The sequence below is a fragment of the Littorina saxatilis genome, linkage group LG3 (genome assembly GCF_037325665.1).
Source record: "Littorina saxatilis isolate snail1 linkage group LG3, US_GU_Lsax_2.0, whole genome shotgun sequence".
Classification (NCBI taxonomy): Eukaryota; Metazoa; Mollusca; class Gastropoda; order Littorinimorpha; family Littorinidae; genus Littorina; species Littorina saxatilis.
The window spans coordinates 62511414-62528844 of NC_090247.1; the positions used below are offsets into that span (position 1 = coordinate 62511414).

At 41.4% G+C, this 17431-nt stretch overlaps 1 protein-coding gene across 1 annotated transcript in view; it reads left to right on the forward strand.

The window, feature by feature from the left end:
• The window catches only part of LOC138961005 (uncharacterized), a 35437-nt gene extending 18373 nt beyond the window's left edge, over positions 1–17064 (forward strand). Inside the window, exons 7-9 of the mRNA XM_070332617.1 lie at positions 15280–15412; positions 15794–16007; positions 16915–17064. Coding sequence (XP_070188718.1) covers positions 15280–15412; positions 15794–16007; positions 16915–17042 — 475 coding nt within the window. The 3' untranslated portion in view covers positions 17043–17064. The remainder of the gene's footprint in view (positions 1–15279; positions 15413–15793; positions 16008–16914) is intronic.
• Positions 17065–17431: the final 367 nt, after the last annotated feature.

Sequence of the window (17431 nt, forward strand, 5' to 3'; positions counted from 1 at the left end):
TTACAACATTAAAAGCTATGTGAGATAACTCTGTAGTATTCCAATCCACAAACTCTACCATTTTTCATGCAAATCATCTTACTTACAGATCAAGACATACACGACATGTACGATATTTGATATACATTCTTTTTGTTACCATTACTTTTTCTACAAAAAGAACGTATCTTATTATCGTATGAATGTGCCGTTACGTTCAATACTAAACTTTGGTGTTGGTCTGACCCACAAAGGGTAGTTACTCTGCATATAAACCTTAGCAGTTGTCAGACAAGTTGTCTTCCGTTGGCTTTGTGTAGTGTGTTGCGGGGTTTTTCGTTTCTTCGCTTTCTGCCGTATTGACGAAACACGAACCATCGCGAGCAGCTTTTCTGCTCAACGTAAAAATACACTATTATGTCTTGAAAAAAAAAAGACAGCTGCTTATCTTTTCTTTCCCATGTGAAAATATGAACAAAACAAAACCTTCGTTCATGACAGGCTGAATGACAATCCCGAAAGGCTAAGTCTGGCGAGACTCTCCGCTTAAAAAACTAGTTTGCGAGTTTGTACTGTTAACATGGGCAGCGATTTTGATTTGACTGTCTTGCTACCGACTAGAATCTCGCTTGAAAGTTGGTCACAAGTTGGTCACAAGTTGGTCTCAAGTTGGTCACAAGTTGGTCTCAAGTTGGTCACAAGTTGGTCTCAAGTTGGTCACAAGTTGGTCTCAAGTTGGTCACAAGTTGGTCACAAGTTGGTCTCAAGTCTGCCAAGAAGAGAACTTAACTGACACGAGACAACACTAAGCTTAGTTGAGATAATTACAGATGAGCACCACCTGGGTAACATTTCCATTCTCTTTGATATATAACAGGATTCATTCGTACGAAGTACTATGAATCGTCCAAAGATTGACAAGTTAATTTGGTTTCTTGTAACTTGATGTTATCGGTTTTCTGAATTTAAATGTATAAGTAGTAAGTACTAAAATTATTGATAATACTTTACATAAAAGTAATAGTAGTACACAACAAATTTGATACCTAATTTTGTTCTTACATATTTTATACTTTAAGTGTACCACAAGCAATTGATGATATAAGAACTTGTTAGACTAAAAATTCCATAATCGAATAATCCTTCTTCTTACGGTCTCACTAAAAAAAATATGAAATGTTTAAACAAGGGAAGTAACTCAGTCTTTTTTTCCGTCTGCCAAGGCGGTTTGTCGCACTGCTTGTGAGCAGCTCTGATTTTTCCTGGTGTACAGTGTAACAGTTGTTCCTCAATAGTTCAGTTGAACCTGAATTCAAAGAACCAAAACAATGGTTGTGTCTGATGACATTCCACCGACAACTGAGGCTATTGGACATGCGACGGGCGTAGGGTCACAAACTGCGGCAAGTTCGTACCTGCTATTCAGACTTGGTCGTGTGACAGACGTTTTCTTCGTTGTTGTCTGACGAAGCCGTCAGGCTGGTGCGCGAAACGTTTGTTTTTCCAGGTTTATTTGTCTCATAATTATGTAGCCTACATGTGCACAACATGTCACACGCTTTCCTTCTTTGCCACTACTAAAGCAAACCAAAGCTAACGTCTGACAGTGTTTCAACAGTATCCTTTCATCAACTATAACTCTGTAGCACCCATGTGTGAACATGTGTCACAGCTGCTTCCCTTGAGTAAAGATGTCTCTTTATTCAATGATCGCGGCGCTTTTGTGTTAGTCAGTGCGTGTGTGTGTGTGTGTGTGTGTGTGTGTGTGTGTGAGTGTGTGTGTGTGTGTGTGTTAGTGTGTGTGTGTGTCTGTGTGTGTGTGTGCCGTGTGTGTGTGTGTGTGTGTGTGTGTGTGTGTGCAACACAAAAATGTAGTTATAAACAGTATATTGGCTGAAATATCTTCTGGGGGTGATTTTATTTAAATGAAATGTCATTAGATTATGCACCGGAAGATACTTAACGTCAAAAGCAAAGCAGTACATCAATCGTACTGCTCTCCGTTTCGTAATTACAATGTAATCGTTAATATTTAGAACTTTAGTGCTACTAACGTTCAGTCAAATTATTTCTTAGCCTTTTTAAGCTAAGTCTGCCAAGTTTTGTCGCACTGTTTCCCGAGACCGTCGCGGATCGCTGTCACTGATGCTTGTGAGCGGCCCTGATTTCATGCCAACTATATTATTTCTGGTGTGTGTGTGTGTGTTTGTGTGTCTGTGTGTGTGTGTGTGTGTGTGTGTGTATGTGTGTGTGTGTGTTTGTGTGTGTGTGTATGTGTCAGTGTGTGCGCGTGCGTGCGCGCGTGTGTGTGTACAATATGCTGTACCTGTTTATGACAGAAATAATATACATTTGATTGAGGATGAAGATTTGGTGTGGATGATTAATGATCAATTATTTTTTTTAATGATTTTGCTGGAGATAAGAGGTAAATGTATCTCCTACGCCTCACATAAAAAAGAGAAAGTGATAGGAAAGAAAGAGAAATCCTTGCGGAGATTGTATGTTTGGAGAATTCGGTGAATGAAAGTAATGTACAGTTGTTAGAACAGAAGAAGCGAGATTTGTGGTATTATTGTGAGATCCCGTGCCAGGTGGATTTGTGATGGTGAGAAGAATACCAATTTTTTTTGTAACCTGGAAAAAAGGAATTATGTGCAGAAAGCAATGTGTTTTGTACAGACTGAGAACGGGGTTATACATGATAGTGACCTTATATGTAATGAGGTCAAGTGTTTTATGAAGAATTGTATTCCACAAGAGACACACAGTTGGTAAATGAATCGATTGATGGAAACTTAGAACACCCAGCACTTTCCAATGAAGAAAGAGATTGTTTGGAAGGGAAAATTACCATGCAAGAAATGATGGCAGTTATTAAACGGTTAAATAACGACAAAAGCCCTGGTTGAGATAGGTATACAGCTGAGTTTTTTAAGTTCTTTTTTAAAGATCTCTGTTCTTTTCTTTTGAGGCACACCCCCGTTGGTCAAAGGGAAATAACCATTCTCACTGCCACCAACTGAGAAGGTTATTTCCCTTTGTCGCTTTGACGGGGGTGTTTTTCCTATCGGAGGAATTTCTTGTTATGGTAAGTTTGCAAAGGATTGGTGTTTATACAAGGTTGTCGTCACCAAAACTGAGACTGGTCTTTTTTGCACAGAATCAAATGACGACATTTATAACAAATGACGTCATTATCAAGATTGGTACATGACGTATTATTGTGCATAATTTCTTTGTGATCCGTTGTGTTTTCGTAAAGATACAGTGTATTTAGTCATGTAAGCGAGAGACACTGGCCTAAAAAATGGCGGCAAAAAGCACATTTTCAGAGAAGGATTTTCGATCCTACATCAAAATAAGAACGGCACTTGGTAAAACGGCCGGTGACATACTTGAAGAGCTGAGAACTGTAAGCCCAGGCACAGCACCTCGCGCGACAGTTTTTCGGTGGGCAAAGCATTTCTCAACAGGGAAAACGTCTGTGGAAGATGCAAGGGGAAAAGTGAAGAAACCACCTGTAACCGACAATAAAATGGTGTCCCATGTGCAACGGTTAGTTGATGAAGATCCCCGAGTGAGCAGTCATTTTATCGCCGAAACACTGGACATTTCGTCGTCGTCTGTCTTGAGAATTTTAAAACACAAACTTGGATACACAAAGGTGTGCGCGCGATGGGTACCACATTTCCTCACTGAAGAGAACAAGAGGTGTAGGGTTACGTTTGCCCAACGGCTACTCAAGATATACGACGGATGTGATCAAAAACGCTTGGATGAGATCGTGACTGGAGACGAAACTTGGGTGTACTTCTTTGAGCCAAAAAGAAAAGCTCAAAACAAAGCATGGATAAAAAAAAGGTGCCAATGCCCCTCGGATCGTGCGAAAAAGTCGCTCCGGCAAGAAGGTTTTATACACAATATTTTATAACACAAAGGGCGTCATTTTTCAAAAACCACGCGAAAAGGCAGAAGCATCACTGGGGTGTACTACAAGGAAAAAGTTCTTGCTGGCATCGTTCGTTACTACAAGAGAGCCAGACCAACTACAGGATTGAAAGGGATCAAATTACTTCATGATAACGCACCTGCTCACAAATCCAAGGTGGTGAAAGAGTACCTGGAGGAAGAAAACTTTGAAACTTTGCCACATCCTCCCTACTCTCCTGATCTTGCACCCTGTGACTTTTTTTTGTTTCCTCATCTGAAAAGACAATTGGCTGGGCGTCGATTTGACAGTCGATCAGCCCTCGGATCGGCTGTTATCCAGTGTCTGAACCAGGTGCCAAAAAACGACTTCAAACGGTCATTTCTTGACTGGGTCCAACGACTTAAACTGTGTGTAGCCGCTAAGGGAGAATACTTCGAGGGTTTGAAATAAAAAACAACTGCATCATCTAAAGATTTCCCGGTTTTTGAGACCAGTCTCAGTCTTGGTGACGACAACCTTGTATATAGACACTTTTTTCATTGATGCCATAGGATAATTGTATTGATTGATTTCGTATGAACATTTTTCAATGTGATACCCCCTGACCCATTTATTCATAACATGTTATACAGTACTTGTATGCCGATAATTAAACCCCATGTTTACTTGGAAGCTACAGTGTGACCATCGTCCCCACCTACCCCCCTCCCCCTCCCCTCCCCCAACCTCAGTTGAAAAATGAGGGCATGACAGTGCCGCCTCAACTTTTACAAAAAGCCGGATATGACGTCATCAAAGGTATTTATCAAAAAAAGGAAAAAAAAGTTCGGGGATATCAATCCCAGGAATTCTCATGTCAAATTTCATAAAGATCGGTCCAGTAGTTTGGTCTGAATCGCTCTACACGCACGCACACACACACGCACGCACACACACACATACACCACGACCCTCGTTTCGATTCCCCCTCGATGTTAAAACATTTAGTCAAAACTTGACTAAGTGGCCACTTTCAACCCCTGACTCAGTTTATAAACTCAAATAGAAATATTCTGCCAAATACCTCAAAGGAAAAATTAAGCTATCTTTTAAGTTTTAATAAAGACCTTGGGTGGCAAGGTCCCAAACTTATCGCTGGACTTATGCACACGCACCCACTTGGTCCCTGGATATGAAGAGACATTGCTGCGGCTGACGCCATTGCTTCTCATACAGCTACTATATATTTTTATCAGAACTTTTAAAAATACCATTTTCTATCCAAGTATCTTTCAACACCATTTTTAATTAGATGAGCGAGAGTGTGCGGGGGGCGGGAGGGTGGTGAACCACTGTACATAAAGGGAAAGTTTGTGTGCGTGCCTGTGAGGCTGTGTGTGTTCTTAATCTAAGACAAATGTCGCCAATGTTTTTACAGAGTGACGTTAAATAAACGATTTTATCAATCAACTTGACTAAATGTAATAAAAGAAAAAAAAAAGAAAAAAAAAGAAAAAAAACACATACATCCGTCTACAATGTATAATCATTCATCCTTCAACATGTATAATAAATATGTAAATGGCAAGTTTACAAGACATTTATTAACAACATTAGGACATAACGGACATAATTATAACATACCGTTCGCCTACAAGTAAAGCCGGAGCATAACTTAAAATTCAGATTACAATACTGATAAAAAGAAAGTTTGCAAGTTTTATTTCATTGACATTGACATTGAAGTAAAGCTTCGGATAATGATTTTCAAGTTCACGTGTAGAGGAAGATGAATTAGTATGTGTGATGCACGTTTTGCGGTAGTATGGGAACAGTACTACTGTCCCGTTAAAAATGATCATTATGTTATTATACTCTTTTAAAGAGAACGGTAAGGTCGTAGCGCGGACAGAGTTATTATGTACTTATTATAGTTATAGTTAAAAAATAGTTTGTAAATTTACATTGACAAATAACAAAATCAAAAGCTAAAATTCTTCTAAAGATAGAGTAAAAAAAATAGATACTGTGTATTTTGTGCGTGTAACAATAGTATCTTGTAAGTTTGGATCATGGGATATAGAGTTTGCGAACAATTTACAAGAAATCCCGCTTACAACATTAAAGGCTATGTGAGATAACTCTGTAGTATTCCAATCCACAAACTCTACCATTTTTCATGCAAATCATCTTACTTACAGATCAAGACATACACGACATGTACGATATTTGATATACATTCTTTTTGTTACCATTACTTTTTCTACAAAAAGAACGTATCTTATTATCGTATGAATGTGCCGTTACGTTCAATACTAAACTTTGGTGTTGGTCTGACCCACAAAGGGTAGTTACTCTGCATATAAACCTCAGCAGTTGTCAGACAAGTTGTCTTCCGTTGGCTTTATGTAGTGTGTTGCGGGGTTTTTCGTTTCTTCGCTTTCTGCCGTGTTGACGAAACACGAACCATCGCGAGCAGCTTTTCTGCTCAACGTAGAAATACACTATTATGTCTTGAGAAAAAAAAAGACTGCTGCTTATCTTTTCTTTCCCATGTGAAAATATGAACAAAACAACCTTCGTTCATGACAGGCTGAATGACAATCCCGAAAGGCTAAGTCTGGCGAGACTCTCCGCTTAAAAAACTAGTTTGCGAGTTTGTGCTGTTTACATACGCAGCGATTTTGATTTGACTTGCTACCGACTGGAATCGCTTGAAAGTTGGTCACAAATTGGTTGCAAGTCTGTCAAATGACTAGAACTTAACTGACACGAGCTTACACCAAGCTTACTTGAGATAATTACAGACGCGTACAACCTGGGTATCATTTCTATTCTTTTTGTTATATTTAGTCAAGTTTTGACTAAATATTTTAACATCGAGGGGGAATCGAAAGGAGGGTCGTGGTGTATGTGCGTGTGTGCGTGCGTGTGTGTGTGCGTGCGTGTGTGTGTGTGTGTAGAGCGATTCAGACTAAACTACTGGACCGATCTTTATGAAATTTGACATGAGAGTTCCTGGGTACGAAATCCCCGAACGTTTTTTTCATTTTTTTGATAAATGTCTTTGATGACGTCATATCCGGCTTTTCGTGAAAGTTGAGGCGGCACTGTCACGCCCTCATTTTTCAACCAAATTGGTTGAAATTTTGGTCAAGTACTCTTCAACGAAGCCCGGGGTTCGGTATTGCATTTCAGCTTGGTGGCTTAAAAATTAATCAATGACTTTGGTCATTAAAAATCGGAAAATTGTAAAAAAAAAGTAAAAATTTATAAAACGATCCAAATTTACGTTTATCTTATTCTCCATCATTTGCTGATTCCAAAAACATATAAATATGTTATATTCGGATTAAAAACAAGCTCTGAAAATTAAATATATAAAAATTATTATCAAATTTTTTTTTTTCGAAATCAATTTAAAAACACTTTCATCTTATTCCTTGTCGGTTCCTGATTCCAAAAATATATCGATATGATATGTTTGGATTAAAAACACGCTCAGAAAGTTAAAACGAAGAGAGGTACAGAAAAGTGTGCTATCCTCAGCGCAACGAATACCCCGCTCTTCTTGTCAATTCCACGTGCACTGCCTTTGCCACGGGCGGTGGAGTGACGATGCTACGAGAATACGGTCTTGCTGCGTTGCGTTGCGTTCAGTTTCATTCTGTGAGTTCGACAGCTACTTGACTAAATATTGAATTTTCGCCTTACGCGACTTGTTATTTAACAGGATTCATTCGTACGAAGTACTATGAACCTTCCAAAGAATACAAGTTATTTTCGTTTCTACTTTTTTGTTTCGATGCATGTATTGAATTTGAATGCATAAGTAGTAAAGTACTAAATTTAATGATACTACTTTACATAAAAGTAATAGTAGTGCGGAGGCATTTCCCCATGCAACCACCGTCTGCGGTGTGACTAAGCTTAGTTGAGCTTATTACAGATGCGCACAACATGGGTAACATTTCTATTCCTTTTGTTATATAATTAGATTCATACGTACGAAGTACTATGAACCTTCCAAAAAATGAAAGTTATTTTCGTTTCTACTTTTTTGTATTCCGATTTTCTGAATTTAAATGTATAAGTAGTAAGTATTAAAGTTACGGATAATACTTTACATAAAAGTAATAGTAGTACACAACAAATTTGATACCTAATTTTGTTTTTACCCATTTTATATTTTAAGTGTACCACAAGCAATTGTTGATATAAGAACTTGTTAGATTAAAAATTCCATATTCAAATAATCCTTCTTCTTACGGTCTCACTAAAAATAATATGAAATGTTTAAACAAGGGAAGTAACTCAAATGATTTCTCAGTTTTTTTTCGTCTGCCAAGGCGGTTTGTCGCCCTGCTTGTGAGCGGATCTGATTTTTCCTGATGTACAGTGAAACAGTTGTTCCTCAATAGTTCAGTTGAACCTGAATTCAAACAACCAAAAGAATGGTTGTGTCTGATGACATTCCACCGACAAGGCTATTGGACATGCGACGGGCGTAGAGTCACAAACTGCCGCAAGTTCGTACCCGTGCTATTCAGACATCATGTGACAGACGTTTTCTTCGTTGTTGTCTGACGAAGCCGTCAGGCTGGTGCGCGAAACGTTTGTTATTTCAGGTTTATTTGTCTCATAATTATGTAGCCTACATGTGCACAACATGTCACACCCTTTCCTTCTTTGCCACTACTAAAGCAAACCAAAGCTAACGTCTGACAGTGTTTCAACAGTATCCTTTCATCAACCATAACTCTGTAGCACCCATGTGTGAACATGTATCACAGTTGCTTCCCTTGAGTTAAGATGCCTAGAGCTTTATTCAATGATCGCGGCGCTTTTGTGTTAGTGCGTGTGTGTGTGCGTGTGTGTGTGTGTGAGTGTATGTATGTGTGTGGGTGTGTGTGTATGTGTGTGTGCCGTGTGTGTGTGTGTTAGTGTGTGTGTGTGTGTGTGTGTGTGCAACACAAAAATGTAGTTATAAACAGTATATTGGCTGAAATAACTTCTGGGGGTGATTTTATTTAAATGAAATGTCATTAGATTATGCACCGGAAGATACTTACAGTCAAAAGCAAAGCAGTACATCAATCGTACTGCTCTCCGTTTCGTAATTACAATGTAATCGTTAATATTTAGAACTTTAGTGCTAGTAACGTTCAGTCAAATTATTTCTTAGCCTTTTTAAGTCTGCCAAGTTTTGTCGCACTATTTGTTTCCTGAGACCGTCGCTGTCACTGCTGCTTGTGAGCGGCCCTGATTTCATGCCAACTATGTTATTTCTGGGGGGTGAGTGTGTGTGTGTGTGTGTGTGTGTGTGTGTGTGTGTGTGTGTGTGTATATGTGTGTGTGTGTGTGTGTGTGTGTGTGTGTGTGTGTGTGTGTGTGTGTGTGTGTGTGTGTTCAGTGTGCGTGCGTGCGTGCGTGCGTGTGTGTGTGAGTGTGCGTGCGTGTGTGCATACGTGCGTGCGTGTGTGTGTGAGTGTATGTGTGTGTGTGTGTGTGTGTGTGTGTGTGTGTGTGTGTGTGTGTGTGTAGGTCACACACGTGTAAATGTTGTGCCCAGTCCTTGTTATATTTAGTCAAGTTTTGACTAAATAATATTTAGTCAAGTTTTGACTAAATATTTTAACATCGAGGGGGAATCGAGACGAGGGTCGGGGTGTATGTGTGTCTGTCTGTCTGTCTGTCTGTCTGTGCGTGTGTGTGTGTGTGTGTGTAGAGCGATTCAGACTAAACTACTGGACCGATCTTTATGAAATTTGACATGAGAGTTCCTGGGTATGAAATCCCCGAACGTTTTTTTCATTTTTTTGATAAATGTCTTTGATGACGTCATATCCGGCTTTTCGTGAAAGTTGAGGCGGCACTGTCACGCCCTCATTTTTCAACCAAATTGGTTGAAATTTTGGTCAAGTAATCTTCGACGAAGCCCGGGGTTCGGTATTGCATTTCAGCTTGGTGGCTTAAAAATTAATTAATGACTTTGGTCATTAAAAATCGGAAAATTGTAAAAAAAAATAAAAATTTATAAAACGATCCAAATTTACGTTTATCTTATTCTCCATCATTTTCTGATTCCAAAAACATATAATTATGTTATATTCGGATTAAAAACAAGCTCTGAAAATTAAATATATAAAAATTATTATCAAAATTAAATTGTCCAAATCAATTTAAAAACACTTTTATCTTATTCCTTGTCGGTTCCTGATTCCAAAAACATATAGATATGATATGTTTGGATTAAAAACACGCTCAGAAAGTTAAAACAAAGAGAGGTACAGAAAAGCGTGCTATCCTTCTTAGCGCAACTACTACCCCGCTCTTCTTGTCAATTTCACTGCCTTTGCCATGAGCGGTGGACTGACGATGCTACGAGTATACGGTCTTGCTGAAAAAGGGCAGCTACTTGACTAAATATTGTATTTTCGCCTTACGCGACTTGTTTTTGTTTCTGTTATTATTTTAGTTACTGGTCTAGTTGAGCACGTATTAAGTATTAAGTACCCACTACTAGTTATTGTGCATTTTAGTTAATGGACTGATGATGTCATTTGTATGGAGTCGACGCACGTGCGAGGATATGTATGTGTGGGAGGGGGGGGGGGGGGGCGCGGGAGATGGAAGCTTGCTGTATGTTATGTAATGTATATATTGTGTGTGATACGTGGAAATGTGATACTATTTATTTGCATGTATGATACAGGTACAAATGTGATAATTGTAGGCTTATACTAGTGATTACTGTGTGTGATACATGAAATGTGATATGAATGCTGTTTTTATATTTAGTCAAGTTTTGACTAAATATTTTAACATCGAGGGGGAATCGAAACGAGGGTCGTGGTGTATGTGCGTGCGTGTGTGCGTGCGTGCGTGTGTGTGTGTGTGTGTGTGTGTGTGTGTGTGTGTGTGTGTGTGTAGAGCGATTCAGACTAAACTACTGGACCGATCTTTATGAAATTTGACATGAGAGTTCCTGGGTATGAAATCCCCGAACGTTTTTTTCATTTTTTTGATGACGTCATATCCGGCTTTTCGTGAAAGTTGAGGCGGCACTGTCACGCCCTCATTTTTCAACCAAATTGGTTCAAATTTTGGTCAAGTAATCTTCGACGAAGCCCGGGGTTCGGTATTGCATTTCAGCTTGGTGGCTTAAAAATTAATTAATGACTTTGGTCATTAAAAATCGGAAAATTGTAAAAAAAAATAAAAATTTATAAAACGATCCAAATTTACGTTTATCTTATTCTCCATCATTTGCTGATTCCAAAAACATATAAATATGTTATATTCGGATTAAAAACAAGCTCTGAAAATTAAATATATAAAAATTATTATCAAAATTAAATTGTCCAAATCAATTTAAAAACACTTTCATCTTATTCCTTGTCGGTTCCTGATTCCAAAAACATATAGATATGATATGTTTGGATTAAAAACACGCTCAGAAAGTTAAAACAAAGAGAGGTACAGAAAAGCGTGCTATCCTTCTTAGCGCAACTACTACCCCGCTCTTCTTGTCAATTTCACTGCCTTTGCCATGAGCGGTGGCCTGACGATGCTACGAGTAAAATGGCATTGCGTTCATGAGTTTCATTCTGTGAGTTCGACAGCTACTTGACTAAATATTGTATTTTCGCCTTACGCGACTTGTTATATGTTATACTCTTACTTTCTCCCAAGCGCAAGACAAATTCTTCTATGAAAATTGAAGCCAATAAAAATTTGAGTTGAGTTGAGTGTGTGGAGCGATTCAGAATAAAAAAGACTTGACATGAGAGTTCCCGAGAATGATACCCTGGACATTTTGTCTCCATATTTTGATAAATGTTTCTGAGGACGTCATATCCAGATTTTTGTGAAAGTTGAGGCGGCACTGTGACACCCTCATTTTTCGATCAAATTGATTGTAATTTAGGTCAAGCGATCTTCGACGAAGCCTAGACTATAGCATTGCATTTTATCTTGGAAGCTTAAAAAGTAATTAATGGGTTTAAATCTAACAAGAGGCGAAGCCTTCAAGGCTCACGTAAGAAATCGACAAACAGTAACACAAACTCAATCACTTCGTCACACACATACACACACACACACACACACACACACACACACACACACACACACACACACACACACACACACACACACACACACACACACAGTAAGCATAGGTGACACTGTGCAAGAAAGCGAGACACTAGATCTAGATCTGTCTGTCTGCATGTAGCCTACTTACAGGGACACGACTGCCAACTAGTCTCGGCCCGCTCAAAATAACAATGACTGAGACTTTCAGTAATTCCTTCGCGTGACGTCTAACCCTCTTATCCTACATACGTGAGAGAGACACCCGTGAGATAATAATCGTTCAAATCACACGTGTGTATATCATGTAAATGAGGTCATGTCAAGCAAGTCTGGCAGGGACCTGTTTTTCCACTGCTTATAATGCCAAAGTCACCGAGACAAACGTCATTATAGAAACACAAATTGCGCTCGCTAATTACCCTCGATGAATCTTTAGAACTAACACGTCACGCCACACTTTCAGAGTGACGTTTCTTTGCTTTGACGTGATAGATTGCACGAGGCTTTAGAAGAGATCGAGGTTCTAAAACAAGCGTCTTCAATTTAGCTGCCTCGAATGCAGGACATTTTCAGTAAAATACACGTAAGTACAGTATGTAGGATAAACAGAATACTACATGGCTTGCTGTTCCGTACCAGATTTACACTCGTTGCTTTTTCAAATAGTGAACAGCTCGCTTTCGCTCGCAGTTCAATATTTAAAAAAACAACTCGTGTAAATCTGGTACGACACAGCAAGCCATGTAGTATTCTCTATTTATGCCATAATGTGACGTCTTCAAATGTTAAAGTTTCTATCACATACACACACACACACACACACATACACACACACACACACACACACACACACACACACACACACACACACACACACACACACACACACACACACACACACACGCACAGACAGACAAAGTTTATCATCGCATAGGCTACACTTACGTGAGCCAAAAATTGAAATAGATATCAACACTTTAGTGATCGATCCAAACATTATTTCATTTTAAACTTTATAATTTCCTGATTCTGAACAAAGCATACTATGTACTGTTTAAATTAACAACAAGCTCAGAAAGTTAAAAATAATAGGGAAAAGCGTGCTTTACTGTAGAGCGCTTTACGCTACTGCGCTGTACTGGCTTGTTACTTCAAGCGATGAGCGAACTGGCCAGCTATTGCCGAAAGCCGCAGTGCGTTCAGTTTCATTCTGTGAGTTGGACAAATTGACTACATGTTTTAATTTCGCCTCGGGACTTGTTTTTCTTTACAATAAAAGTCTTAAATGACGTCGTATCCGACTTTTAAAGAAAGTTAAGGCGGCACTGTGGCGACAACATTATTGTAAAAGTTTGGTCGAACAACCTTTAATCTGGTCTGTTTTTGGGATTGTGTTTCACGCACCGTGGCCCCTCCCTCGACAATCTGAGCCACCTCAGTTAGAAGGCCACTTTTGAGCCACCTTAAAAAGGCAGAATTTGACTGATTTACCCCGAACAATGGCCGTCAGCTGCGTTAGATACAGTCGTTGGTGAACTGAAGCAATTGAAATTGAAAATGAAGGTGTTCTTGTTTGTGCTGATGCCAGAACGCTGTATGCGATGCTTTCAAAGGAGACAGTCTAAAAGGGGTGTTAACTTACAAGGGTAATGAGGCAAAAGTCTGAGACGAACAAAATCTTAACGGGGAGTTAGTCTTAAACCGAGGTCGTAAAAGGGGGCCGCCAGCTTTACCAGATGTTTTGATATGATTTGACTCGACCTGTTTGACCTTGACAGGGACCCCGTGTGTCAAGAAGCGGTCGATATCGGAGGCCGCCAGCTTTACCAGATGTTTTGATATGATTTGACTCGACCTGTTTGACCTTGACAGGGACCCCGTGTGTCAAGAAGCGGTCGATATCGGAGGCCGCCAGCTTTACGAGATGTTTTGATATGATTTGACTCGACCTGTTTGACCTTGACAGGGACCCCGTGTGTTAAGAAGCGGTCGATATCGGAGGCCGCCAGCTTTACCAGATGTTTTGATATGATTTGACTCGACCTGTTTGACCTGGACAGGGACCCCGTGTGTCAGGAAGCGGTCGATATCGGAGGCCGCCAGCTTTACGAGATGTTTTGATATGATTTGACTCGACCTTTTTGACCTTGACAGGGACCCCGTGTGTCAAGGAGCGGTCGATATCGGAGGCCGCCAGCTTTACCAAATGTTTTGATATGATTTGACTCGACCTGTTTGACCTTGACATGGACCGTACCCCGTGTGTCAAGAAGCGGTCGATATCGGAGGCCGCCAGCTTTACGAGATGTTTTGATATGATTTGACTCGACCTGTTTGACCTTGACAGGGACCCCGTGTGTCAAGAAGCGGTCGATATCGGAGGCCGCCAGCTTTACCAGATGTTTTGATATGATTTGACTCGACCTGTTTGACCATGACAGGGACCCCGTGTGTCAAGAAGCGGTCGATATCGGAGGCCGCCAGCTTTACCAGATGTTTTGATATGATTTGACTCGACCTGTTTGACCTTGACAGGGACCCCGTGTGTCAAGAAGCGGTCGATATAGGAGGCCGCCAGCTTTACGAGGTGTTTTGATATGATTTGACTCGACCTGTTTGACCTTGATAGGGACCCCGTGTGTCAAGAAGCGGTCGATATCGGAGGCCGCCAGCTTTACCAGATGTTTTGATATGATTTGACTCGACCTGTTTGACCATGACAGGGACCCCGTGTGTCAAGAAGCGGTCGATATCGGAGGCCGCCAGCTTTACCAGATGTTTTGATATGATTTGACTCGACCTGTTTGACCTTGACAGGGACCCCGTGTGTCAAGAAGCGGTCGATATCGGAGGCCGCCAGCTTTACCAGATGTTTTGATATGATTTGACTCGACCTGTTTGACCTTGACAGGGACCCCCTGTGTCAAGAAGCGGTCGATATCGGAGGCCGCCAGCTTTACCAGATGTTTTGATATGATTTGACTCGACCTGTTTGACCATGACAGGGACCCCGTGTGTCAAGAAGCGGTCGATATAGGAGGCCGCCAGCTTTACCAGATGTTTTGATATGATTTGACTCGACCTGTTTGACCTGGACAGGGACCCCGTGTGTCAAGAAGCGGTCGATATCGGAGGCCGCCAGCTTTACCAGATGTTTTGATATGATTTGACTCGACCTGTTTGACCATGACAGGGACCCCGTGTGTCAAGAAGCGGTCGATATCGGAGGCCGCCAGCTTTACCAGATGTTTTGATATGATTTGACTCGACCTGTTTGACCTTGACAGGGACCCCGTGTGTCAAGAAGCGGTCGATATCGGAGGAGCGTGTCCCGACCTGGGAGAGAGGATGTACGCGTGCAAGAATCTCTACAACGCGAGGATAATATGTCTGCGAAATAACAACATGAATCCGTTGAAGGTACAACTTTGGGCAATTCGTAATCTTTTCACAATTCTGACCTATGTTCTCCTTATTGCGTCTTTATCTACATTTGACATTTAATCCATTGCAAAAGGGTACTCCACATCGTGTAATATTTGAGACATCTAATCTGAGTATTGCTAATGTACTCATCTTAATCAACGTGGTGTAATATACACGACATCTGGTCTTAGTAATCCTGATAAACTCATTTGTAATGTACATTGTGTAATATACAATATACATGGTCTGAATATTGCTAATGTACTGCTCGTAATCTACATAATGTAGTATACAAAACATCTTGTCTAAATGTTGTTTTTTAGATGTTGTTTTTAAAATCTGAATATTGTTGATATCCTCCTCATGTTTTTGCAGCTGTACGTCACGTGTATGCGCATCCTGTGCAACACGGACAAGGCAAGGTCAAACGACACGTGCAGCACGCTGAGAGAAGCGATCAGCGCGTGCGGTCCGTTTGACAACCACGTGAACATAGTGGAGCTTAACTCCAGAGCGGGCTGCCCAGCGCCAGCAGCTCTTCCCCCTCCTGAGACAACCACCCAGTCCTATTGGTACAACCGTAACGGAGGTGACGCGAAGTATTATCCCTGCATGTTCATATAACCTGGAACTGTCAGTGCAGGGCCGGACCAGTTAGTTTGTTTGGGGGAGGGGGAGGGGGAGGGGGAGGGAGGAGGGCTAAGTAAAGGGAGCAAAGCGACCTAGACGAATGAGCTAAGCGACTGAGATTCCTTTGGGGGTCCGGGGACATGCCCCCCTGGAATTTGTTTGGGTCCAAGAAGCCAAACGGGGCTATCTGGGCTTAGAAATCGCTCAATCTGTTTTTATTTCTTGTTTCTATTGCTGCTAAAAAAAAAGGCGGGGGGGGGGGGGGGTTGAGCCCAAAGCCCCCACCCCCACCCCCTCGTCCGTCCCTGCAGTGTCCAGTGTATCCGTTTTCGGAGGTTGCTACGTTGCACGACGTACGGCACCCATCCTTAGTGATCACAGCACTACACAGACTTTTTCTGAACAATTGGGATTGCTCCTGGGCCGAGTTGCACGAGGAAGTTACCACCCAAACGAGAGCCACCTGCAGTGTTGGATTAATTGCCATTGCCTGAGATGTGTTGTGATTTCAACCAATCAGACTCTACGGTTTGTACTCTCCCGTTTGTGTGGCACCTACTTTCGGTTCGTGCACCTCAGCCTAGTGAGCCCCAACACAATAGTCATGGTTTATGCTAGTTTTACACATTATAAAATGATATGATCTTATCCAACTCATAGCCTGATTAAACAATTACCCCCGGCTTTACAGACAAGAACAAAATTCACAGACAGCCGAGGGGGGGGGGGGGGGGGGGGGGGGGGGGCCGGAACCCCTGTAACCACCCCCCTAATCCGCCCCATGCGAGACAAGTAGTTTGTCACATAACTTAGGTCATAAGGAGTTGAGAGCCGTGAACATGGCTGGTCGTTCATTGCTATTTCAGGTCCCCAGAGTGAGTGTGTGGACAAAGACAGGGCGTTCTCCACTCGCTACGGCCATGAAAGTCGTACTACGAGCGCCGTCGACACATTTTTCACACGTCAAATGACCTTCGAACTACCTTGCAGGTAAAATCACATCAACATTAAGGCAGCACTATGGCGACAACATTAAAGTTTGGTCGAACAACCTTTAATGTGGTGTGTTTTGGGATTGTATTTCACGCACCGTGGCCCCTCCCTCGACAATCTGAGCCACCCCAGTTAGAAGGGCCACTTTTGAGCACTTCCTTACAAGACGACCTGAATGAAGTACAAGCAAAGCGGGGGCCCGGGTAGCTCAGGTGGTAGAGCACTGGACTTGTGATCAGTCGAAAGGTCGCTGGTTCGAATCCGGGCCCGGGCCAGGACGGACACGGGTCAACTTTATGCGCAGACCCAGAGACGGTATCCATCTCCCACCCCCGTGTCACCACAATGGCACGTTAAAGATCTTGGTCATTCTACCATAAGTGCAGATGG